This window comes from Lichenostomus cassidix, chromosome 14 (genome assembly GCF_008360975.1).
Source record: "Lichenostomus cassidix isolate B80296 chromosome 14, HeHo_3.0, whole genome shotgun sequence".
Taxonomy (NCBI): domain Eukaryota; kingdom Metazoa; phylum Chordata; class Aves; order Passeriformes; family Meliphagidae; genus Lichenostomus; species Lichenostomus cassidix.
Genome location: NC_139495.1, coordinates 2,133,673 through 2,159,200, shown reverse-complemented (window position 1 = coordinate 2,159,200; position 25,528 = coordinate 2,133,673). Strand labels below are relative to the sequence as shown.

At 56.5% G+C, this 25,528-nt stretch overlaps 2 protein-coding genes across 2 annotated transcripts in view; one reads left to right on the top strand and one right to left on the bottom strand.

The window, feature by feature from the left end:
* SLC5A10 (solute carrier family 5 member 10) overlaps window positions 1-25,528 on the top strand; it is a 38,070-nt gene that overhangs the window by 11,157 nt on the left and 1,385 nt on the right. The window contains exons 8-12 of the mRNA XM_085074386.1: window positions 2,198-2,403; window positions 4,568-4,703; window positions 22,838-22,945; window positions 23,287-23,437; window positions 25,265-25,433. Of these exons, the coding sequence (XP_084930512.1) occupies window positions 2,198-2,403; window positions 4,568-4,703; window positions 22,838-22,945; window positions 23,287-23,437; window positions 25,265-25,433 (770 nt within the window). The remainder of the gene's footprint in view (window positions 1-2,197; window positions 2,404-4,567; window positions 4,704-22,837; window positions 22,946-23,286; window positions 23,438-25,264; window positions 25,434-25,528) is intronic.
* On the bottom strand, window positions 1,695-19,835 carry SACK1G (scaffolding CK1 anchoring protein G). Its single transcript, XM_085074385.1, has 5 exons — window positions 18,512-19,835; window positions 12,117-12,284; window positions 8,582-8,706; window positions 6,348-7,794; window positions 1,695-2,890 (listed from the first exon to the last, which is right to left on the bottom strand). The coding sequence occupies exons 1-5, from the start codon at window positions 19,004-19,006 to the stop codon at window positions 2,471-2,473; spliced, it is 2,655 nt and encodes an 884-aa protein (XP_084930511.1). The 5' UTR covers window positions 19,007-19,835; the 3' UTR covers window positions 1,695-2,470.

Genomic DNA, 25,528 nt, shown 5'->3' with positions numbered 1-25,528 from the left:
GGGCAGCCAGAAGACAAGCTGCTGGTTGCACAGGTTTTTCCTCAGGTCTCAGGAGACCTCAGGACCTGGAGGTGGGTGTGCCCTAGGGTGCTCGGTTTGCTCCAGCTCCTGTCAGCTAATAAAGGACACTCTCAGTAGAGTCCCAGAATGGATTGATTTGGAAGGAAATTTAAAGATCCTCTCTTTCCAGCCCCTGCCATGGGCAGGGACACCTTCCACTATCCCAGGTTGCTCCAAGCCCTGTCCAGCCTGGCCTTGGACACTTCCAGGGATCCAGGGGCAGCCACAGCTTCTCTGGGCACCCTGTGCCAGAGCCTCCCCACCCTCCCAGGGAAGGATTTCTTCCAATATCCCATCTAACCCTGCCCTCTGGCAGTTTAAAATCACTTTGCCAAACAGAGATCTTGGTGATGGCTCTGCTCAGCTCTGGCATCACGGATGAGCCAGACTTCCATCCCACCCCCACCTGCCATTAGCCACGGGGATTTAATCCCAGCAGAGTCCATGGACTGCATCCCAGCATCTGCCAGCTGAGCTCCTGCTGCCTGGAGGATTTTTCCCTGCTCTTCCTCCTCGGCAGGTGTGTGTGCCATGACCTGCTGGCGAGCAGCTTTGGGAAGGGAGCAGGTCTGCACCCCCAGGCACAAATCTCTGCTTTCAGCACTCGGCCTCTGCCTCTGGAGAGCCTTTGTTGGTGCCCAACGCCCATGCAAAGCTTGGGAGTAGCCGGCGCCTGGATAAACCAAGCGCTGGAGAGAGGCCAGGGATTCTTGCTCAAGAGCAGGAGATCATGAATGCTGACTCTGTGTGAAACAGGGGAGGATGGATTGCAGGGGGGATGTGGGGGGTGATGCCCCTTTGCTGGCTCCCCAAAAGCCTCAGGTCAGGGGGATGCTCTGGGATGAGGACAGGGCTGTAGGTTGGTGATGGAAATAGAAGGGCTGCAGGGAGAGGGCTGTTCTCAGGCAGGAGGGGACAATGGGAGAGGATGAATGCTTGGAAATTGGGATTTGCTCCAGCTGGAACTTGGTGTTCCCAGTGCCTGAAATCTGAAATGCTTTTGGTGTAAAGACAGCAGCACCCGTGGGCACAGTCCTGTGGGAGGGAGGCTGCTCAGGAGTACATTCCCACCTCACACTGCTGGGCTGGAAGGGGCTGAGCTGAGGGTCTGGACTGCAGGGATGGAAGGGATGAAACAGAAATGGGGGAAAAAATGACAGATGTGGGGAAATCCACCAAGGGATGCTCATGGGTTTTGTTTGACTCTCCCCCCTGTGAGGCCTCTGGAGCCTCCTCTCCTCTCCCAGGCATCAGCAGCTGCTGTGGGTTTGGGGGTGCCAATGCCCCTCCCTGCTCATCCCCCCAGGCTGCTGCGTGGGTGGCCATGGGGTGCGGGGGGAGCAGGGTGGGTGCATCACTCCAAAAAGTGATGCCTCTGGCTCCAAAATTCTCCTGTTGGAGATAGCAGGGGAGCTGCAGGGAGGGTTCATCCTGTGCCCCCCAGGAGCAGGGAGGCAGTGGGGGGCCAGGGCAGAGCACAAGGCTGGCTGGCAGTGCTGCCACAGGAGAACAGGGCAGCTGCCAAGGGCTCAGGGGTTCTCTTGCAAGGGCTTGTTTGTGGCACATACTCCTTGTTGGGGCTCAGGCTCAGACTTTGGATCCCATTTCCTAGGAAACATGCAGTGAAAAGGGTCTTCTTTTCTTATTTTTCTTTTACTGGTTGCTGGAGGTTTCAGGATAGAGGCACATAGGGGTGCTGGGGAAATGCTCAAGGGTGGGTAGAAAATGTTTGTCTGGACATTTGTGCCAAGGCACCTTGAGCTGCAGCTTATCGAGTCCAAGGCTACCTGATCTTGCATTTTAATAGTCTTAGGTGAGGTTCTCCTGCTGTGGGAGCAGGGAGCTTTAATGAACAGGTAGCTTTTACAGTACAAGGTTAAAAGAGGTGGGTCCCTTGAAGAGTCTTTGTCCCAGGACACGGCTCACCCTCCGAAGGGAGGGCAGACTGCAGTGGGACCTGCTGTGCAAAATGGTAACAGAAGTCTCTTAAATAACTAGGAGAAAACACGGTCATGGACGATCCCTGCCTTTCCAGGCAGCATTCTGGGTTAAGGGGCTGGCGAGCGTTTTGCCAGCTGACCCCACAGACCGCTGGGTTTTGCTCCACTCTAACCAACTCCCCCAATGATCTTTCCAGCTTTTAACGAGATTGGAGGTTACTCCAACCTGGAAGAGGCCTATTTAAAGGCTGTGCCATCCAAGATTGTTCCCAACACCACCTGCCACCTGCCCAGAGCGGATGCCATGCACCTCTTCCGAGACCCCGTCTCTGGAGATCTGCCCTGGACCGGGATGACCGTTGGGCTGTCCATCATGGCCATGTGGTACTGGTGCACTGACCAGGTAAATGTAAACAAGAACCCCCTGCCCCTGGGCTCCACCAGCTCTGCGAGGCCACTGTCACCAGCACCTACTGGTCCTTCTGGCTGGTGGTCTCAGGGGGCTGCTTTTTGGAGTCCACAGAAGCACCCGAGGCTCCTGCAACCTTGTTCTTGAGGTGCTTGGACTGGGATAGTTTGGAGAGCGGGATGCCCAGGGGTGTCCTCATCTCCTCGGCTGGCTTCTGGCTCTCAGGCAGGGAGGTGAAGGGTTTGCCTGGCGCTCTGGGCTTGTTTGGGGTCAGGTGGCCGTGTGCTGTGGGCTTGCTGGGGCTGAAGGCTTTGCTCTGCCAGTAGGGCTGGCTGCCTGCAATGGTCTTTTTGGGTTCTGCTCCGTCCCCTCTGTACTTGGTGGCCCCGAGGGGTTTCTCGTGCGTCGGGGAGCAGGAGACCTCCTTGCCCTGCTCTCTGCCCGCGGGGGTCCTGGGCCTGTAGCGGTAGATGTGCGTTCCCTGTTTGGGAAAGAACAGAGGGAGAGGTGAGCTCTGGCTGTTGGAAGGATGCTGCTCCCTGCAAGGACACCTCTCACCCACCTGTGGCAGGGACTTGGTCCTCATGGACAAATCCCTCTGTCCCTTGCTCAAATTCAGTGGCAGCTCAAAGCTGCCTCAAGCCTTAACCATGGCTGCTCCTCTGATTTCTGACTCTGGTACCAAACACTGGCACTCCCAGCAGCTCAGCAGCCACTTCCCAAGAAGCCCTGGCAGTCTGGAGGCTGTCTTGAGGCAAGCCCTTCCTGCTTGGAAATCCAGAGCAAGACATCTCAACACCTTCTCTCCAGCAGCAGCCTGAACACCCACTTGAATCATCCAAGCCCTCATGTCAGCCCCAAAGAGCATTCAGTCATCCAGACCCAGTTTGTGGGATTAGGTGACTGCTAGGATCAGATGAAAGGATGCAGGGTTGGGGGAGGAGGTGGGATCAGGAGCCAACAGTGAGCTGTGTGTGACACCACTGCGGGGGTGGCTCTTATTAGCTGGGTTGAGACACACATTTGGATCGGGTCTGAGCCCCAGTAATCTTCATTCTGGACTGGGTAAGGCCGTAACACACAGCTGTGGTCACCAGATGTTTATCTCCTCTTTGGGTGTGCCTGTGCCGTGATCTGGAGGTGCGATTGCACTGTGCACAGGTACCAGGGGAGGTGGGATCTGCTGAGCCAAGGTGCTGATGGCAGGAGGGGCTGGGGCCAGGAGGCTGCAGAGCTGGCTGTGCCAGCCTGCCCTGCCTCTGCTGTGACCCTCACCGTGCTGCTGCTGCCATCAGCTCGGCATTCAGGCAGTCCCAATGTCCCAGAGGCCTCTCTGGCTCTGGAGCTGACACCTCCTGCTTTGACCAGGAAGGTTGTGTTAAAGCAGTTTAGCTCACTTAGTCTGAGATTGATTTGATTAGCTGCTTAAAATCAGTATTAGGGTCTGAGATGGCTTCAGGTGAGAAGGATTAAGGATGATTTAGCTTTTCTCCCTCAGAAAAGGAGAGGTACCTGAGCTGGGTGGCGGGTCCTGGGGGTTCAGACATGCTCTGCCTCTTGGGAAGAAGTTCAACCATGGCTTTCCCAAGTATCCCACCCCAGGAAGTGGCACCCTGTCTCTCCTGCCCACCAGCAGAACGAGCCAGTGCTTGCTCAGGAGTGCCTGAATCCTGCTGGGTGCTGAGCACTTTTCTGGAAGCCCTGGGAGAGACTCTGAGCTCTTTTTAATCTGAATTCCTGTAGATGTTGCCTGTTTAAGAGGGTTTGCCTCAAAACCCCAGGGTTGGCTGTGTTGTGGATGGACACGGCTTGGCCAGAGGTTTGAGGTGTGATGGTTTGAGTGGAGCTGTGGGAGGACAAGGCTGGACTGTGGCATTGTGGGCACTCTTTGGGGAGGAGATTGGGTAGAAGGGGCAAGAGAGGGGAGGATGGTGGTGGGGAATGGTTGATCCTGGCAGGAAGATGTGCTGCTGTGGTTGCACTGGGCTTTTTTGGTGCTTTGGTGTAACCCCAGCCCGTTACTGGTCTGGAGAAAAACCCCACTGTGGGTTGGGTACAGTGTACAGGTACACTGCATTTGGGATGCAGTCTGGCAAGGAAAAGGCTGATGTGGAACAGATGTTGGTGCTGCTCAGCCCTCCTGCCTGGCTCTTCACAGGTCATTGTCCAGCGGTCGCTCTCTGCTAAAAACCTGAGCCATGCCAGGGCTGGCTCCATCCTGGCCAGCTACCTGAAGATGCTGCCCATGTTCCTCATCATCATGCCAGGGATGATCAGCAGGGTCCTGTACCCAGGTAAGGCCCCCCTGTGGCCGTGGAGCTGCTGGGGTGGGGATTTTCCCTGTCACTAAGGGGTGAGTGGGAGGGGGGCTTGTCTGGAAACCCCTGCTCTGCACAGACCTGGGGCTCTGAGGTGGGACAGGGACAGGAGAGGTGTCCCTGGTGCTCTCCTTGAGCCTGCTGTGCATCCAGGGGTGAATGGGGTTGTGTATTTAGGGAAGGTGATTTCCAGAGAGAAATTGGTTTCCGTGAGATGGAAAACACAATGTTTGCCCTGAGAGAGACTCCAGCTGTGTTTTGGGCTACACTGGGCAGTGGGCCAGCACTTCAGAAATGTGGACCCCGAAAAAAAAAAATTATTTGGGGGAATTGATGGTGATTCCCGTCAGATTTGACTTTTCTTGAATTAACCAAGGCCTGCTTCATTTTATTATTTTTACACATGGGAGAAACTCTTCCCTGCACCTCTCCACCAGCTGAGTGCTGGCTTTCCTAACCCTGATGCTGTGCTAATTATCTGCCTCTCATCAAAGGGCCAGAACAAGTTACTGCAGCAACACCAGCGTACCCAGCCATCCCCAGCAAGGTGGCACCTGGGACCTGGGTCACAGAGCATCAAAGAGCTCGGTGCTCCTTGCCCTGCAGGGCTGGGGGGTATTTGATGTGTGAGGATTAAAGCTCTGAGCTCCCTGTCCCTGGCTGGGAAGGGAGAAGCAAGTGGACTCTGGGATAGTAAATTTAATTCCCTGTAAATACAGATTAGATGTTCAGCCGGGGTAGCCTCAGGCAGTTTCAGTGATTTCAGCTGCTGGTTTAGCCCTGGGGGTTTGAATGCCCCAAAAACAGCGGGCGGGGAGCCTTGAGAAACCAAAATACTTGGCAGAGGTGCAAGAGGTTGCAGCGCTCGGGTGGAAATAGGGGGATCAGGGTGCCATCACCCCTGCCTGGATGGGACGGTGCTCTAGCTGTGGTGGGGATGCTGGTGTGGCCCTGTGCTCCCAGCCAGCAGTGGGATTCTGGCATGCACCCCATGGAATTGCAGCAGGGTGCTGGCCCTGTGCGGTGACAAAGTCTGGCGTCACTCGTGGATCAGCCACAAAGCTGCTGACGGTGGCACTCGCCCACGGGGGTTGCTGTCCCTGTTCCTCCGCTGTCTTGCTCTGTCTAATTATGTGTCCAGCGCTTTCCCTTTGATGCTAATCACCCTGGCAAGGCGCTGGAAAACAAGCCTGAGAAGGACACGCCTGCACGCACAGTCTGTCCCTGGCTGGGTGTGATGGCACTGCTGATGGGCTGTGGATGGAGCTCAGCGAGTCCCAGCACATCTGTACAGCTGTGCCAGGAGCTGCTGGGCTCCATCCCCAGCCCAGTGCTGTGGGATAATCTTTAATTACCAAAACCCTCCCCTTTAACAGCCATCCCCATTGCTGGTCACCAAGAGCTGTGGCATGGCCACCACCTCTCAGGTGACCATGGCCATGTGCAGGGTGTTATTCTCCTATATGGGAAATCTGATCTCAGCATCCAGGACAACACCAAAGGTCAGGATGACACCAAAACACAGGATGACATCACACCTCAGCTGAGCTGGCTGGGTCACCTCCTGGTTTGCAACCTTTGTAGGGTGGAGAAACATCAGGTTGTAGCAAAAAGTCCTACCTGGGTGGCACTGCTGGGGTAGGAGCTGTTGCCGTCCAGGATGGTGCAGGGCAGCATGCGCCTGATCTCCACGGCATTGATCCTCCTCTTGGTCATGTCCTCCATGCGGATGTGCTTCAGGGATGGGAGGCTGCCCAGGGGGCTGATGAAGGTGCCCCTGCTGATATGAGGATCACTGAGCTTCCTCTGCATGGGAATGATCTCCCCGTTGTGGGTGACATCCGAGTTGGTTCTCCGGAGGGGTCCGTAGCGATCCCTCACCTCAAAGTACTCATCTGAGATGGAGGAGGCGTTGGAGCGGCGGTAGCTGTGGTCAGCAGAGCTGCTGGAGTAGCTCTCCTGGTCACTGAGGGTGATGTACTCCTCTTCCTCCTCCTCCTCCTCTTCTCCCAGCCCGTTGTGGGCACAGGGAGGCCTTTTGTCCTCCTGTGGAGCTGCCACTGGCCGGTCTGGCTGGACATGGCAGGTTTCCATCGAGGCTCTGTTGGGTTTCTCCTCCCGGTCTTGCTTCATGCCCGTGTGGTCGGCCAGTGGTGGCTGTGTGTCACCCTCCAGGGCAGTGCCACTGTCACAGGTTGTGATGACTTTGGTCTTGAGGACACCAACAGGGACAGTCCTTGGCTTTGGAACCGGAGGCTTGACATCCTGCAATGCCTCCTCCTGTGGCTTCAAGTGGTGGCTCAGCGGTGAAGTGGCAAATGTCCCCACTTGCCTTGTTGTCCAGCTCATACTTTCAATGGGGTTGGTAGTGGGGGCTGCAGGAGCTTCCACGGGGGGCTGTGGGATCTGTCTTTGGCTGGGGGACAGCAGAGGTGGCTCCTGGTCTGAGTTCCTCCTGGCCTCCATCTCCCTGTTCTTCAGCATCTGCCGGTGCTGGGCGCTGGCCTGGGAGACATCACAGACTTTGATGCGGTTCATCTGCGAGAGCTTCACGTTCTTGACCTTGGGGTCGATGATGTTGATGTAGCCCAAGACTTCACTCCCAGGCTCAGGGTCGGGCTCCACCCAGGTGGGCAGGTAGTCAAACATGTTGGCTTTCTCCAGGTTCAGGAGGCCAGGGTGGATGAGCAGGGACAGGTCTGCCATGTCACCGTGCCGGTCACCCCCCTGGCCCTCGGGAGGAGCTTTGGCTTTGTTGTCTGTCTTCTGGTTTTTGTCCTGGTTCTCAGATGAGGTCTTGCTGATCTGGTCGGCGCTCTTGGCCTTCACCAGGGCATATTTGGGGTTTATCAGCTTCTTCACCACGGCGTTGGCAGGGGTCACTGGCACCACGGAGGGCAGCGTTACGGGCTCGGGTTCGGGCTCTTCGCCCACGGAGATGGACTTGAGGCTCACCCCCTTGGACATGAGGTAGAGCTCCTGGAACTGCTTGTCAAATGCTTCCACCACCTGGCCCGAGAGGACTGTGATGACATTTCGGTCTGTCCTCGCTGCGGACCAGGTGAAGCTGGAAAAGAAACACATTGGAGACTCTCTGAGCACTCGCTGGTAAATAACACACCTCTCCCCAGCCCTGGCCTTCCCTGGGGAACTGATGGTGCCAGCAGGGATGTGACCTCGCTGTAATAATAATAATAATGGGATTGATGAAATAGCTCTCATCCCAAATTAGAGTGAAGGGTTGAAGTCTTGAGCATGGCGGTACTTGAAGTAAAAATCTTTTATTTTTTCATATTTTTATATTTTATTTTGAGCCAGTTAGTTTTTCACTTTGGGCTTGGCTGCTTTTCCCTTTTCAGTTTGGGTTAGTTAAGAAAAGTGAGTCATAAGTGTATGTGTTACTTGTTATGGCCAGAAAGGAGAAAATGCTTCAACTCCATGTTTATAAAACTTGTCTTTTAGATCTGAAACCTGACCAGGGCTGGTCTGTTTCTACCAAAGAAAGTTTTCCTTCAAACAAACTGAAAAATACTTTGCGTAGGAAACTGACTGGAAAAGCTGAGGTTGATGTGAGAGTTGGGATTGCCTGTGTTTTGGTGCTTTGGTCCTTCCTTGTGCTCATCAGCACAGAAACTCTTGGTGTGTCCCACCACCTCTGAGAAGGGTGGGAACCCCTTGGGCCCCACTCCAAATCTCCTTGGAGAATCATCTCCCAGTTTAGGAGGAGAGGAGCAAGTCTGGCACATGCTGGGGCCAAGCTGGATGGGGACCAAGCCTTGGACCATGTTGGGTTCACATCAATTCTTTGACCAACACCTCCATGGAGTGGGCAAGAGGAGATTCCACTGATTTACCTGTAGGATCCACACATGGCTCGATCCCCATCCACAAACATGAACTTCTGGGCCAAAGCCCCCTTGAACTTGGTGGCTGAACGTGTGAAAAACTCTGTCCCTCCGGTGCTGCGGACGCGCAGGTTCTGCAAAGCAAAGCCAGAGGAGTCAGCAGGGGTGAAGAGCTGGTGTGAGAACATCATCCACCCCTCCAAAAACGCCCCTCTGGAAGCTCCACAGCCCCTCCAAGGAGTGGGAATTCCCTTCATGGCCAGCTCGGAGGAGGCCACAGCGATGGGGAGATAAAATAACTTGCCCAAGGCCACGCAGTGAACCACAAACTCTGCTTGGAGAGTTTCCTGCTTTGCCCATGTGCCAGGCTGTGTTTGCCATCTCTTGAACTCGGTGCTGCCTGTGTCTGTGGGCGAGGGCTGTGTGATGGTGCTGCCAAATGCTCCCCAGATCCTGCAATCTATGCAAATGCCACCATGGGAGGGGAGGTTCCACACCTGCTCCCAGTGGGAGAGGTGCAGGGGGTTTTAAGGGGAGGTGGTGACCCTAGGACAGCCTATGTGGTCCTGCTGGCAGTGGGTTTGTCCTCCACCACTCTCCCCTTTTGCTGCAGTCCTAAATTTGGGTATCTAGTCCTGCTTTTAGGGGTTGGTGGGAAATCAGGCAGTGGGAAATCTTTTTACCCTCAGGAAATGAAACCTGGTGATGTGGGAGCAGGTCCCTGCAGAATGAAACAGAATTCCAGGGAACTCAGAGATGGAGGGACAGCCCTGCCTCTGTGAATTTTTTAATTTTTTTTTCATCTCCAGTCTGGCTCCCGGCTCCAGTGTCTCCATGGAGGGCTCTGGCACATTCCATAGCAGAGCAGATAGCATCTTCCAGGGCAAAAATGCTCCTTTCGGGTGGGGAGAAAATATTTTCTTGTGAAAGCACCTGCATTCCTCCTGTTCCTGCTGGGATGCTGGTAATGCTGTTGCTAAAGTCTCTGTGTCATCACTGGGTCATGCCCTCTGTGGCTATTTTTCTGTGTATTTTGTTTCAGTTTTTTAAAGAAAAGCTTCAAAACCATTTGTCTTCCCCTCCTCCAGCCTTCCTCCTCTGCTTCCCTGGGCTCCCCTCCCTCCCTGGTGACCATGACTGGGCACAGCCCTGCTCCCTGCTCCCCTATGCCTGGCAGGAGGATTCGGTGCAGATAATTTGAAAGCAAAGGCTTTCCTGACTGTGTTTCTAGGGAAGTTCCACACTCTGAATGGAGGTTTGGGTTGGTTTTTTTTGTGAATTTGACTTTTCCCGTAGCGTTTTCCTTTTTGCCTGCTGTGGCTGGTGGGGTGCTGAACATCCCAATTCCTGTCAGTGGGCAGCACTGGGCTTGCTGGGAGCTGGCTGGCTAGCAGGCTGGGATGGCAATCCCCATCCCTGTCCCATGTTATCCCTACATACAGGGCTGCTGAGAGAGCAGTGACACCCAAAGCTTTGCCCTCTGCCCATCACCAGCCTGGATGTCGATCTCCCTCTTTGCCCAAACTCCCTGAGCAGCTGTGAGTTATTCTCCAGGAACAACACTCCCTTTCCCAGTCCCTTTTCCTCTTGGTGTATCATTGCTCTAAGTAAGATCTGCTTATTTAAACCCTGCCGAGGCAGCGGGACGGCCGAGGAGCCAGGCTGGGTGAATCACTGCCCCGGCAGCCCTTGCTCAACGCAGCGCCTTCCTTGCCCAAGCCGGTTGCTAATTGCCAACAAAGGCACCGAGATAACGAGGGACGTTTCGTTAACATCTCCTGCCTTACGAAGCAGCTCCCAGACTCTGCCCTACTTTCCTCACCTCCTCCTGCATCCCGTGCCAGCGAATTGGCCGCAATATGTGGCAAATCCCAACTTCTAGACATTTGCCGAGCTCTGCAGATGTTCTCCTGCTTTTCCAGTCCTGCCACCGGGCTGCTAATGCAGGAAAACACCGGAGTGCGTCAGCTCTGGCTTTTCTGGTCTTGAAGCAGCAGCAGCCTGCGGGATCCCAGGCTCTCCAGGGAGTTTGGACGCAGGTAAAAGCTCGGCTGTGTTTGCTTTAATTGTTGGGAGCAGCAATTAAGCCAGGCTGGCGGGCATGGCAGCTGGGGAAGGCGTGAGGCTCGGCCAGGCATGGGGGTCCCTGAGCCCCTCTTTGCCCACCTCATGGCAGCCAGGTGTGAGGGTGTCGTGACTGCTGTGTGTTCCTGCTCAGCCAGGGGTTGGCCCCCACTGTAAGCAAATTTGGGGAGCTTGCCCAGGCAGGGCCTTCCCGGCAGGCATTTGGCAGCGGGCGTGCGGCATGCTGACGTCAGGAGCAGCACCATGGCTTTTCTGCCAAGCAACAGGCGAGGCCGAGGGATGGTGGCCAGGAGAAGGGGTCTGCAAGCCCTGAGCGAGGCTGTGGGGCTGCTCTGGCGGGTTTGCAGCCAATGCTGGTGATAACAGTGCTGTGCCTAGGGGAGAGCCTGGGGCTGTATTGTGGTTGCAGTGAGGGTCCCTGCTCTGGCTGCTGCTCCTGAGGCTGAAATCAGCCCCTGTCCTACGCTCTGCCTTTACATAAGCACCATGACAGGGGATTTTCTCTGCACCCCCTGCTCACACAGGGACTCTTAGGGGAATCTTAGAATCCCAGAATGGCTTGGGTTGGAAGGGACCTTAGATCTCATTCCAACCCCCTGCCACAGGCAGGAACACTTTAAACTAGACCAGGTTTCTCTAAGCTCCATCCAGCAGACTCCTGCACTGCCAGGCATCCCCCTTGTGCTTTTCCTTCCCTGATTTTACATGGAATTCTTGCACAGGAGTGATTCCATGTGCATCCAGGGCTGGAGAACACAGCATGTGAGGGCAGATCAGTCCCTCCAGCGTGTGCTGCCCAGCATGGACGGGAGCAGTGAGGGCATCCTTGGCAGCTGCCAGGGCTGCAGGCAGTGTGGGAGCCTCCCTGCTCCGCTCCCGGCCCTGTGCTGGGGCGGAGGCTCCGGAAAAGGGGAAAATCAAGTTTTTTAATTCCAGCCTCTGACTTGCGGGAGAGCCTGAAAGCGCGAGAACCAGCTGGTGGTTGCTGCTGCTGGTCCTGCCCCTGGGGCAGCAGCAGGCAGGGAGCTGGGTATGGCATAGATCTGAGCCTGGCACAGCATCTGCTGCTCCTTCCCTCCTGCCAGCTTGTTCCCTGGGAGGGGCTGAGCTCGCAGATTTGCCTTGGGCTCTGCTGTGCCCACCCTTGTGGGATTGCACACCTCAAACTCTCCTCTGTCCCAGTCCCAGCACTGGTTGGGTACCAGCAGCCCCCTGGGCTTTCTGCATCCAGCTTTGCTGGGTGGAAATCCACATTCCTGCCTCTCACCCATTCCCCTCCATCCTGCTACTTCTGAATTTGGGCATCACCTCCAGCTTTGGCTACAGGAAAAATGGACTAAACCCTTCTAGCACTGGTGGTTGCAATTACCCAAGACAGGAGGGAGCAGAGCTGGTAACTCTGATTATCTCCCTGCACTGGAGGAGGTTCCTTGGCTCCAGACCCTCTGGTCATCCTTACCTTCAAGTGTCCAGCGTGCATGTGGGCTCGCTCACACATCTGAAGGAAGTGCTTCACGTTGGTCTCGTCCAGAATGATGTAGACTCCCACTTTCCTCTTGAAGCCAGCATCCAGGAGGTCCTTGAAGATGTCCACATCAGTGAACATGTCCATGACCACAGCAATGACCTGGAGAGGGGAGAGGAGAGATGAGTCTGGGTAGCATGGCTGGGGACAAGCCAAGGTACAGTGGGTGATTGTTTAGTGAGAGCCAGAGCAAAGTGCTCCCTGGAGGAGGATGGAATTTGGGGTGGGGGATCCCAGGGTTGCCCCCAGCTCCAGCCAGACTGAGGGTGGAAAGAAGGAGCTCCCAGTCCCATTCCTGTGCTGTCACTGCAGAAGGTTTGGTCTCCAAAGGACAGGTAGATGTGGCACTTGGGGACATGGTTTAGTGATGGCCCTGGCAGTGCTGCGTTAATGGTTGGACTTGATGGTCTGAAATGTTTTTTACAACCCTAACAATTTCAGTGGTGACCCATAGCATAATACACTCATGAAAAACTGGCTGCTGAGGGAGAATCTAATGTTCCTGCCTTTAACAAGCTCCACAAATTTCAGAGTCCAGTTTCTGGCTGAGAAGTTTGGTGTCCCTTTGCTATTGGCATTGCAGGGAGCAGCAGAAGGAGAGGCCTATGATGCACAAGGATTACAAAATTATTAAGGCTGGAAAGGACCTGTAGGATCATTGAGCCCAGCTATTAAACAGTGTGTCCATCTGTCTTGAACTCACTGCACTGCATCCCTCCTTCCTCCCAGGCTGTGTGGAAGTAGCAGAACCGGGATGGCGGTGCCAGCGCCCCAAGCAGTGACAGCTGTGTTTGTCACACGGCAGCGTCACCAATATCCACAAGCTGGAGCTGCCTTTGTACCCAGGGCGTTTGCTGCCCTCCCAGCCACAGACAGGGCGAGTCCCATGGGTGATAGGAAAATGGGTCTGGGCTGTGCTGGGAATTTCACTGCATTGTCTACCTGAGCACCAAAAGTCGCTCTGTGCCCATGGATTTTGATTTTGTGGAATTGGTGCTGCCCGTGGTGGTGAGAGGCAGCTCGTGAGATGTGGCAGGCAAAGGGGCTGGAGGCAGCTGCCTGCAGCCCAGATCAGCATCCTGGGGCAGCTCCACAGGGATTCCTGCCTCTCCTCATCCCAGGGAAGAGGTTTGTCATCGTCCCATGGTTGGAAACCATGGTGCTCCCATCCCTGTGGCTGTTCCTGGAAGGTGCCCTGGGCTGGGGGCACATGGTGGCCCTTGGCCATTTGCTCTTCCAGAAGGGCCCTGCTGGCTGTGGCAGGTGGCTGAGCCAGGGAGGACATCAGCATGGTGAGACCCCAGGATGCTCCTCCCTCCCTCAGGAAGGAAGGAATTGGAATAGTGCTGGGTGCTTGCACACTCAGACACGTCCAGTCCGGAGCTCTCAAGGCATTGAGCTGCCTTTTAATTAGTTTTGTGCCACAGGACGTGGAGAGCTTTAATTAAGCAGAGGATTGTTATGACACTGCTGGCTCTTCCCTTCCTTTTCTGCAGGCAATGGGGGGAAGAGCGAGGCTGTGGGGAGCCCCAGCCCTGCTGTCCCCAATGCCACCCTAGCATCTCCAGCCCTGGCCACACAGGATTTTTTGGAGGTACCAGTGAGCCAGGTGAGGGAGGACTTTATGGCTCTGCCACTCAATTTTTACTGAATTCCCATTTATCCTCCAAGAGCCTCTCACCAGGCTTTGCTGTGAAAGGCTAAATCCTCACTCCCAAAATCCACTTGAGTGTTTGCTTGTCCTCATTGTCGTGGTGAGGAAATTGAGGCAGGAAACCAGGAACTGGCTTTGCATGGATGTGAAGTGGGATGGACTCAAAGCTACTCTCAGAGCTCTGGGCTTGGATTTGCCGTGTCCAGCAAGAAACTGGGGAGGAGCTGAGCTGCCTTCCATGAGTCCTGGGTAAGGGGCACCTGTGGTGGGATGGTGTGTGGCTGGTTTGGGAATGTGGGTTTGGTGACAGATAGTGTGGTGGCAGATGGTTTGCTTCTGTCTTTGACAATGCTCTGTGCTCCTGTCACTTTGCCCCTGAGCTGCATTTTCCCCAGGAAAAGCTGAGGACTTGTAAAATGTGGATGAGAATGGCGTTGATGTTCATTTTGGAGGGAAAAGAGGATTTTCCCATTGCAGTCCCAGAATTCCCAAGGCCTTGGCTCACACCTATGGCTCTGAAAGTGTGCAGGAGTTTTTCAGGGCTGTTAGCAGGGCACTGTCCCACCTCCCACGAGAGCACTGCAGGCAGTGGCCCAAGGTGGCCAGCTCGGGCACAGGGAAGGAGGCCAGCTTGCACCCACTCACCCATGGTTTCAGCCCAATTCCTCCTGCTCAGCTGTGCACCCTGTCACTGCTCATCTCCTGCTTCCCTCCCTGCTGTGTCTCACCTGCAGGACAGGCTTGGCCCTGGTTTGTCACCAGGATCTCACACCAGTGTGCCAACACTGCCCTGGCATGAGGCAGGGTGGGAGAGAGAGGATGATGCTGGCAGCACTCCCGATGTGGTGACTGTCCTTGTCTGGGTGAAATCTGCCTGTGCTTGAACCCTGGGATAACAAACCCTGGCACAGGGATCATCTGCAAAGATTGGAGGTCTGTCTGCTGCAGAGCAGTGAAATCCTGTGTGCTCTTTGCCTCCCAGCTTGGGGAATGGGATTGTCCGGAGCAAACGGTGCCATCCAGCTGTGAGAAGCCAGCTTGTCCCTGTCACCTCTGCCAGGGCAGTGCTTGGTGCTGGGGACATCACCCTTTCTGAAGCCCTTTTGCTGCTGCATCATCCCAGGAAGCTTTGCCATCCCTTTTGCCATTCTCCTGGAGGCTGCAGAGGAAATCAGCCCTAAATCTACAGCTGGAGGCTCCCAGTGCCCACGCAGGTGAAGCTTTTCTTGCCAGGATCCATTGGATCCAGCAGATGTGCAGATGGGTCCCAAATCCCTGAGGAGCAGTGAGCACTGTATCCCCCTGGACACTGGGCAAATGCTGTTGGGATTTTTTGGAACGGCTTTGATGAGCACATAAACTGCAGGATCATGTTTTATAGAGGAAGTTGCAGCTCTTTATTGTCTCACTGTGAATCATCAGATAATGACTTTTGGGGCGCACCACGTGGGCATTTAATAAATTAGGCAGGCACCAAGGCACAATTAGAGGAAGCGTGTTGGGATGGAGGAGAGGTGGGACAAGTAACATTAATAATTGCTCTACCCTGTCGACCCTTTCATCCAGGAACGGCAGAAGGTTTTGTAAACAGTAATTAATAGGGCCTCCCAACCTTGGCTGGAAGTTGCTCAAGGTAATTATATCACCACAATCCCAGCCTGGAACCTCAAGTGCAGAGAGGAGGTCAGAGTCACTGCTCTCTGCAGTGGCTTTGGGCCAAGGTCAATGTTTTCACGCTCTGGTTTCTGGTCAGAGAGAGCCAAGAGAAGAAGAGGAGAGAGATCTTCCTGTCATAGAATCGTTAAGGTTGAAAAAGACCTCCAAGATTGTCATGTCCAACCTTGGACCCACCACCACCTGTCACCCAGCCCAGAGCACTGAGTGCCTCATCCAGTCATCTTTGGACACCTCCAGGGATGGGGACTCTACCACCTCCCTGGGCAGCCCTTTCAGTGCCTGACCACCCTTTTCCATGGAGAAATTTTCCTGATGTCCATCCTGTGAACTTTGCAGCCTGAGGGATCCACAGCAAGGAAGAGATGGCTGTGCCGTGGCTCAGTCTGGTGAAGCTGCTGGTGCCCCACAGCCCTGACCACCTCTGGTTGTTGGCCACAAAGATGGGATTTTCAGGGAGAGCAGGGATGTGGATCCTGCATCTCCTTTCTCCCATTCATTCCCAGAAGGAGGAAAGGATCATTTGCATCTCCCTCTCTGGAACAACTGGGTTTGAAGCTCTGAACTCAGCAGCGTTTGGCTCATTCCTGCCAGCACTGGGGTTCCTCTGCACCCCCAGAGCAGCTCACATCCCTCGGCTTCCTCACCCCAGCTCTGCCTCCGTGACCTCCCCAGCACCGGCAGTGCTCTCACGGGCTCTGAACTTTCCTGGGACAACAGCAGAGGACTTTGCTCTCCTGGCCATGGGACAGTGACACACGGCGGGGTTTGGGGGGTGGCACTGGGAGCGTGTCAGGGCGAGCGTCTGGGACAGTGCTGGAGCAAGGGTCATCCTCTGGCAGGGAATTGACAACCTCTCCTAAGCCTGCACTCTTTTGCACGTGGATGGGGAGCATTTCTACTGCCTGGTGAGATGGGACAGTTCTGCAGGGATCTCCCCATGGAGGAGGAAGCACATGGCCGGTGTATGTTACATCTGATGGTGGCAGCAGGACTGTCCCTTTGTCCACTCTCAGCTTCCTCAGCCAAACCCTTTCACCTCTGAGCTGCTGTGAAGACTTTGAGCCCTGGCAGAAATCAGCAGGGTGGTCTACCCCAGTGTCCCCACCCTTAGGAACACCCACAAATTGTCACCTGAGCTCCACCGTGTGACAGCAGGCTCAGCTGCAGGACTGCCATCCTCAAATACGAGGTGGGACGCCAAGGAAGAACCCCACTTTCCAGACCCTGTAACTCCTGCCACCCCCAGCCCCTGCAGGATGAAGCACTCCCCCATCTCTACATTTCCCGAGGTGCCATAAACTCCAAGCATGTCACCAGTGGTGTCACCATGTCTCATCCCACAATCAGGGACTGTCTGGACGAGGAGACAGAGCCCAGCCCTGCTCAGGGGGCATCAAGTACCGGTGATGAGCACAGCAACATCAACCACGGGCACATCCCTGTGTCCTGGAGAGGCTCCCAGGGGAGGTGGGGATGTGCCGGTGCCTGACTCAGCCCCAGCTCTCGCAGCAGCAGCACAGGGTGTGCGATGACTCAGGAGGTGCCGTTTGTGGGGCAGGTGGGAAGCGGTGAGTCGGCAAAGCCAGGCGGGAACTGCAAGCCCGAGTCAGAGGCAGCCGGAAAGACCCGAAGATGAGACATTATTTGTTGTGGGAGAGTTCTCCCACCCTCTGTCCCATGGGATGACAAGTCTCCCTTCCCTTTGCCCTCGCTGCACTTTGGCGTGGAAAATGTCGCGGGTGAGGATAAGTCACCTCGACTTTTGTGAGGTGACAGTGGCCAGAGATGGCTCCTGACCACAGCAGGGCAGCCCAAACACCCCATCAGCCATTCCCATGAGCCAGCTTGGATGTTTTGGAAGATGCATTTTTCTGCCTGAGCTGGTCCTGAGGAAGCTCTCCATGTCACAGGTTTTCTTCTCTCCTACCAAGATCTGCAAACTCCAGCACTATCTCCGGAAGAGCCAGGTGGACCTGATGCACCCCAGCCTGTCCCCTCTGCTCCACAGCTACCCTGGCAGGGTCTCCCTGTTTTCCTGATGGAACATCCTCTGGATTGGGAAGCTCCTTCCTTGGAGCTCTCATGATATTGGACACACAGAACTCAAAGAGCTTCAAAGCACTGAGAAATTGGCAGGTACCAACCCCTCCTGCACTTCCCAGCTGAGACTGGGTCACTGGGAAACACCAGCAGCCTCTGCCCACCACTGTTGACCTTCAACACGTGCCACCATTCTCCCTCCTTCCCCGGTCCTCCTGCCCATGGGTGATGGCTCATGCATCCCCACTCCCTGCTCCTTGGTTTGGTGCCACAGGGAGGACAAGTCTCAACCCAAATCCCTTCAGCATCTGCCCAGCCTTGTCCTGCTCACCAGCTCATCCTTTTTTCTCTGAAAGCCAGAATGAGCCAGCTTGGAGCACAGCAGTCATCTCAGGCCAAACTTGACCCTCGTGTGCATCAGTGCCACACCCCAAGCTTTGACTACTTTGCCCCAGGGCTGTGCTGGTCCCAGGGACATGGACTGGACAGATGGTGGACGCAAGGACTGAGGCTGGACCATGACCCCAAGTCGTGCTGGAGAGCTGGTGGACGCAGGGCCTGAAGCCAGAACGTGATCCCAGGTTCCTGCACACTGTCACATGCTGTCACACTGGGAATAAGGACCGTGGCATGGCTGGGACCATGGGCTCACAGCTGCAGAACAGCTCGACCCATTTTTCTCTCCAGCAGCTTTACCCAGAGCCCTGCAGGTACCCTGGGATTGATGCTGCTGCTGTGTGGATATTGGGAAGGCTTGTGCAGCACCCAGGGAGTGCTGAACCAGGCTAACAGCATCTTCAGCAAAACCCAGTCCCCAGATATTGGTTACATGAAAAAATCTGCACGCTTGCCTCTGCTTGGGCAGAGCTTCCCGCAGGACAGGGATTGCCTGGCTGAGCAGGACTTTCAGCAGGACGCCCTGAGGCCATTCCTGCCCCGTCCCCCCGCCGCACCTCACCTTCTGAGCCTGGCAGATCATCTTCCTCACCACCTCCTTGATGTGCGCCTGGCCCTCGATGGGTGGCTGCATGTAGACGGTGGCCCGGGTGACCCCGCGGTAGGCGATGGTCTCGGGCCAGCCCAGGTCCAGCTGCGGGATGGAGCGGTCAGACCTCTGCGGCCAGTACTCCAGGGAGGGTGCCATGTCCTGCTCGTCCCCTTGGCTGTTCCGATCGCCCTCGCTGTCCCCGGCGCTGCTGCCGTGCCGCGGGATGTACTCGGAGCCGGGGTCGTACGCCTCCAGCGTGTCCAGGATCTTCTTCAGCTCCAGCTCCGACAGGAAGTCCCTGATGTTCTCCCTCTTTAGGACTTCATAGAAGGCGTCGGGGCCACGGGAGGCCAGAGCCTCCAGGGCCAGGCGTTGCTCCTCGCTGTAGAAGAACTCGGGCTTGGACTCGCTGGACCTCCAGTTGACGTGGCTGTCGTCCAGGCACTGCACCTGGGAGAAAGCCATGGTGACCCCGCGCTCCGGTCCCCTCTCCCGGGGGAGCTCTGTGCCCCCAGCGAGCGCCGGATGTCGGCAATAAATAAGGAATTAATTATTCTCCAGTCTCTAAACACACAGTTTGCTTCACCCTCCCCGGCTCGACGTGGGGCTCGGGAAAGGCACCGCTCCCTTTTCCAACGGCTCCTGCCGCGCCGGAGCTCTTCCTGCCGGGGAGGAGGGTTTGGTTTCTGCCTTGCTCCCGGCTCCACGCGGCGAGAGGGCTCCAGGCAAGGAAAACGCGGAGTTTCCCACAGCAGGGACGGGGCAGACAGCCCCAGGTGTGCCCACACCGCCAGCAAGGTCCTTCACCCCCGGCTCCGCTCTCTCCTCATCCTCCGCTCTCCCAAGACAACGCTAACACCGGGTGAAATAAAAAGGTCGGAAAGAAACAAAGAGCAAAGCGGCTCAATGAAGGGCAGCGAAGAGCAGGATTTCTCGGCCGAGGTGCCGTCCCTGGTTCTCGCTCCCGGAGGAGCGGCTCAGCCCGGGGGTTGCTCGGCGGCGAACTCTGTTCTTCAGCCTGCTGTGCATCGCCCTGGAGCTGCGCGGCTCGGGGCTGCTGCCAGCGCGCACTGCCGGTGCCGGACAGGTAACAGCAAGAAGTGAAAAGAGGAAAAGGAAAAGAGTGATTCATCCCTCCGCCCTGCCCCACCTGCAGTCACATGTTGCCTTCACACATTCCCTGCCCAGCCCGATTAACTCTTTCGGCTGATGCGCCCTCATATCTGCGGACACCACCCCGGAGCCCCCCGGAGCCTGCGGGTGCTGGAGGGTCCTGGGCGGCTCCGGAAGGCTTTGGGTGTTTATCTTTAAAAAAGTCTCTCTCCTCTGAGATTCTCCCTCTCCCGGCGCTGGTAAGCCAATATTTTCCAGGCAAACAGCTCTGTCCTGCGGTTAACCCCTTCTGTGCTGGTGCAGGAGCCCGGAGCCCGGGGGGGTCCCGGGGGGCAGCACCGGGTCAGAGCTGCCAGAACGGTTCAAAGCTGCACTGAGGCAGGTTTAGACTTTTGTCTATGGAAGCATCTCCCGGAGCAGGCTTCTTGGAGAGGTGGTCAATGCCTCAAACCTGTCAGGGTTTAAAAGGCATTTGGACAATGCCCTTAATGTTTTGTCAGCCCTCCATTGGTCAGACAGTGGGACCAGATGATTGTGGTAGGGCTCTTCCAAATGAAAGCATTTATTCTGTTCTGTTCTGTCCTGTCCTGTTCTGTCCTGTCCTGTCCCCCTGTCTGTAAGGTTTGCAGCATTGTCATGGTCACATCACCAGATCTTGCTATGACAGATTTCATGAATAACTGAGAGATGGACAAAAAACCCCACCCTGGATTCACCAGCTGGTGCTCACAAGCCAGAAGTGTGGAAGCTCTCTAGAGCTTTTCTCTTGGAAGACGAATTTCAGGAATTGGGGTCAGATTCTTGCGCCAATTCAAAAAAAGGAAAGTGCCATAGGCTGTGTCTCTCTCCCTGGCGTTGGTGTGGCTCATCTGGATTCACAGCCGGATAAATGAGGGCCCTGCCTGAGTCAGGCTCCCCAGGCAAAGCCGCCAGTCTGTCCGGGTGTTCGTCCATCAAAGTGCTCCTCTCTGCAGGCACGGTGGCCCTGCTGGTCCCACAGTGACAAATCGTGCTTTGGGTTGTGCCCAGCCCTGGCCTGGCCTGTGCAGGAGGTGGCAGTGGGGCTGGGGGACACAGGAATGTGACAGCTGTGTGTTGGGATTGTGGAATCATTAAGGCTGGGAAAGATCACTGAGCCCAGCACTAAACCGTGTCCCCAAGTGTCACATCTACAACGTGGGGAGGATTGAAACGTTTGGCTCTCAAAGAATATCAGCTCAGGAGGTGCTTCAGGTGGAGCTGGTGGCTTTGAGGAGAGGCTGTGCTGACCCTGCAGGGGTTTTCCAGAGGTGGGATGACTTCCCCACGCCGTGGCCTGGCCAGGGAGCAGAGACTGATGGAGCTGAAACCAAACCTGGGCGTTTTAGGTGAAATTCCAGCCCTGCTGGGGGCAATGGGGACAGCAAATGGGACAGAGGTGAGCACTGAGCCAGGACCTCTTTGGGTATGACAGGAGATGGCCCAGATGGGTGCGTGCAGTGTGGGTGTGTGGCGTGGCAGGAGCGTGGTGTGGTTGCTGCCGCCTCTCTCCAGGTGTTTTTATTGTGCCAGGAGATTTACAGACTCTTTCACGGGGTGTGTGAGCTAATGATTTATTGCATGTGGGGCAAATGCTGCATCCCAGCCATCGTGTGGTGTGTGTTGGCTCCCAGAGCTCCCAGAGCCAGCTGGTGGGGACAGATTGGGGTGGCAGACCCCACATGTGGAGCATCACCTGATCCTCATGAGAGTGGTGACACCTGGGTCCCCCAGCTCCAGATCCTGGTGGCTTCTTCCCCCCATGGGGTGAATTTAGCCCCCGGATTGGGTGCAGCCCCTGTTTGCACGCACAGGCTGCTGTGGCCAAGCAGGTTGGTCCTCACCGTTCCAGGTGTCCCTGGGTGGATCCAGCTGGCCAGGCAGCTCCCAGTGCAGGCACAGCCCCTTTCCTGCAGGTGGAAGCATTAATTACAAGGTCCTAATTAATTTTCCATTTTTAGCAGAGGGCCTAAAAGTGAGGCAGTGGGGTATGACGCTGGGCTCTGCTCCTTGCTCAGAGTTCCTCCTTCCCACTCACTCTGAGGTCCCACCAAGGGGTTCATTGGTAGAGCTGAGGCCTGGGGTGGCCATTTCAGCTGGAATACAACATCCAGACACTGCCTTGCCCTCTGGAACATCTTCCACCCTCCAGCCACCAACCATTTGCATGGAGCCGTGCGCAACGTGGTGTTTTACAGAGGGGAAACTGAGGCACAGAGTGCTGATGGCAGCTTTGCTCACAGCTGCTGCAGGACAGAGTCACCAGAGCCCCAGCGCTGACTCTGATCTAGGGGAAAGGCGGCCCAGCTTGGGCTTTTTGGCATCCTTGGGATGTGCTGAGCACGGCCTGTGGTCTGCCCACAACCGAGTCGCGCTGCCATCGCGCCCCACGCTCCTTTATGGAAAGTCCCAAAGTGTCACCGCTGGTGTTTGAGACAAACGAGGAGGCTGAGGGTTGTACCCTGCTTTGGTGGCTGTCACCACGCAGGAGAACCAGGACAAAGCTCCCATTCCTGTGCAAGCATCACCCCTGCTCGCCCCCGTGCTCCCAGCTGGGCGGATGCAGCCTGGAGAGCCAGGCAGTCCATCCATATTTATGCCTGACATTAATTTCCATCCATTTCAATATTTTACGAGCATAACAATTAAAAAAAAAAGGGTTCAGTGCTCGTTGAGACATAGAAATAATTGGGTGTTGATGGTCCTGGCTTGCTGCCACGCAAATCCCGGGAGCTGCTGGTGCTGCCCATGCCCAGGAAATTGCCACAACGGTGCCCCAGTGTGGGGATGGGCAGTGCCTGCCCCAGGGCTCTGCTGCCTCCGGTTGTGGTCCCAGGTCCTGGTGGGGCTCTGGAGATCCCCCCGGGGCCACTGCCGCGGGATTTAATGTGGGAGTAGATCCAACCAGCACTGGGCTGGGCGTGGGCAGCAGGAGGTGAGGGGTGGGTTGGATTCTGCTGTGCTGGGAATGAGGTAGGGGAGGCAGAGGTGGATTTCCACGTGGGATGTTCTTCCTGCTTCTCCATCTGGGGTCCTGCCAAGGTCTGGGCATTGTGGCCATGGCAAAGGGTCAACGTCTGCCCAGTGGGAGGGGGCATGAGGGGGGTGAAGGGCTGACCCTCGCCCTGTGAGGGTCTCAGGATGTCACTTACCTCTGTCCCCCAGACAGCGTGGCCTGTGTGGACCCCGAGGAGTGCACCCGTGTGTGTGGGACTGCTGTGGGCTGCTCCAACATCGCCTACCCCAAGCTGGTGCTCGAGCTGATGCCCAGTGGTACGTGGGTGTGGGAGGGGGTGACTCCATCTCCAGGGGGCTCTGCCTCACCCTGGGGCTGCTGCCAGGGCTGGGATTTTGGGGGGAACCCATGGATGGTCTGGGTGGGTTTGTGTTGAGGGAACCCCAAGGACGGTCCCAGCATCTTGGGGTGTAGCTGAGCATTCCCAAACCCCATCAGTGCCCCAGGGGAGATCCCAGTGTGTGGCTGCAGAGGGGTAGGTGCCATCCCATCCCATCCCATCCCATCCCATCCCATCCCATCCCATCCCATCCCATCCCATCCCATCCCATCCCATCCCATCCCATCCCATCCCCCTGACGCTCCCTCTCCTCCGCAGGCCTGCGGGGTCTGATGATCGCGGTGATGATGGCAGCGCTCATGTCATCGCTGACCTCCATCTTCAACAGCACCAGCACCCTCTTCACCATGGACATCTGGAGGAAGCTGCGGCCGCGGGCTGGTGACCGGGAGCTGCTCCTCGTGGGCAGGTACTGCCCGGGGCTGTCGGGGACACCGGGGGTTTCGGGGAGACTGGCGGGGCCGGTCCAGCCTGCAGAGTGCCTCCACTCGGCCTGCCTTATGTAAGGAAAACAAGCTCTGGGATTATTTTATGGATGAAAGCGCTGGAAACGCAGACGGGCGTTCGGTGCAGCCTCTCCCCGTCGCCTCCCGCCCGTTCCCCCGGGAAGCCGCGGCTGCTCCCGGCCGCGGTGACACACGGAGCGCACGGGGAGCTCGGCAGGGTGGCAGAGGCTGCCCGCACATGTCCCGGCTGCTCCCGGGGGTGGCGGTGCCGGCGGCGAGCCCCGAACCCGCCCGCGGTGCCGCGCTCGGGGCGGCGCAGTCAGCGCTGCGGAATGCCCCGGCACGGTGCCACGGGGCCAGGAGCGTCCTCGGCGGGGACAGACAATAACAAGGAGCGAATCTGGGTCAGGGCTGTGCCGGGGCTGTGCCGAGGGTGGCTGGAGCAGCGGCTGCAGGAGCAGCTGTCTCTTGGCATCCTCCATCTCCAAGGGGATGAGCAGCGATCCCGGGGAACGGTGGTCCCGCACGAACCCCCTTGGGAAGCGCGGTGCGTGTCTCAGGGCCTGCTTAGCCCCTCCCTGGCACTGGCTTGGCTGCCGGTGACATGGGTGTGACAAGGCAGGACAGCTTTCCCGAGGATGGATAATGAATGTTTGCGAAGGGCTTTGCCCGCCTCGGGCGGGAGTCGCTGCTGCGGTGGATCCAGGGGAAGGTCCTTATTGTCGGGTGCTTAGTGCGAGCAGGACGCTGCGGATCGCAGGGATAGAGCCAAGGAAATGCGCTTGGGAGAGGGGAAAAAAGCTCTTTAAGCTGCAAGTTTGAGGTTTCCCTGCCGGCATGGAGAAAGGTGGGTTGGGGTGTGGTTGGCAGGGGGGTCCCAACTGCCCCCAGACCCACCTGGTGGGGATGCCACATCCTGGGATCGTGGGTTGGGTTGGAAGGGTCCTTGAAGATCATCTCATTCCAGCCCTGAGGAAAGAGCTCCCAGTTCCCAGACGTGGAGGTTTGAGCTCCTGCTGTGGCCGTGGTGCCTGGCTGGAAACTCCCGCTGGTGTTGGATGCTGATCCGTGCCACGGTGATGGTGTGGGGATGGGAATACCCGATCCTTCCCAAATTCCCCCAGCCCGTGCTGTGCCAGGTGCTGCACTCCACTCTCTGCCCGGATCAGGAGCACACAGCCACCCAGCTCCTGCCTCACTCACACACTCCTGCTTTTCCATGGTCTTTTAGCCTCACGACAGGTTGGATGGGGCTTTCAGCAGCCTGGGATAGTGGAAAGTGTCCCTGTCCAGGGCAGAGGGTGGAACAAGATGAGGTTTAAGGTCCCTTCCCACCCAAACCATTCCATCATTCTTTGATTCTGTCCTCTGTGGCTCACAGATATTCCAAACTGAGGGATTTCTCCTCCCCTTTGGATCAGGGTGTGCATTTTGTGCTCAGGTTGGTTCTCCTTCCTGCAGCAGTGGGACTTCCAGTTAGAGCTGCTTTCATGGCTTTATTTTTCTTTTATTTTTCCTTACTTCTGCTTTTCGAGAGGAACAGATGGAGATGTAGGAAATTCTGTGGAGCTGTAAATAAGCCAGGCTGAGCTATAAATACAGAAGTTTGGGATGGGTCTTGCCGAGGCTGCCTGCTCAGGTTGGGCCCAAAATTTGGGGTCTGGCCAATGCCTCGTGCTTCAGAGGAGGGTGGGATTTCAGGGATCCTCCACAGCCACAGAGATGCTGAGGGTGCAGGGAGGTGTGGGTGGGACAGCAATGTCACCTGCCCCACCTCGCTGTCCTCACAGGGTGGTCACAGTGCTGCTGGTGGGCATCAGCGTGGTGTGGATCCCCATCCTGCAGAGCTCTGGTGGTGGCCAGATCTTCGTGTACATGCAGATTGTCATCAGCTCCCTGGGTCCTCCTGTCACTGCTGTCTTCATCCTGGCTATCTTCTGTCCCCGAGCTAACGAGCAGGTACACGGCTGAGGTGGCCCTGGGGACAGCTTGGGGACATGGGTGGTACCAACACCCTCCTGTCTGCCATGCTCGAAGGACACAGTGAGGTGGGG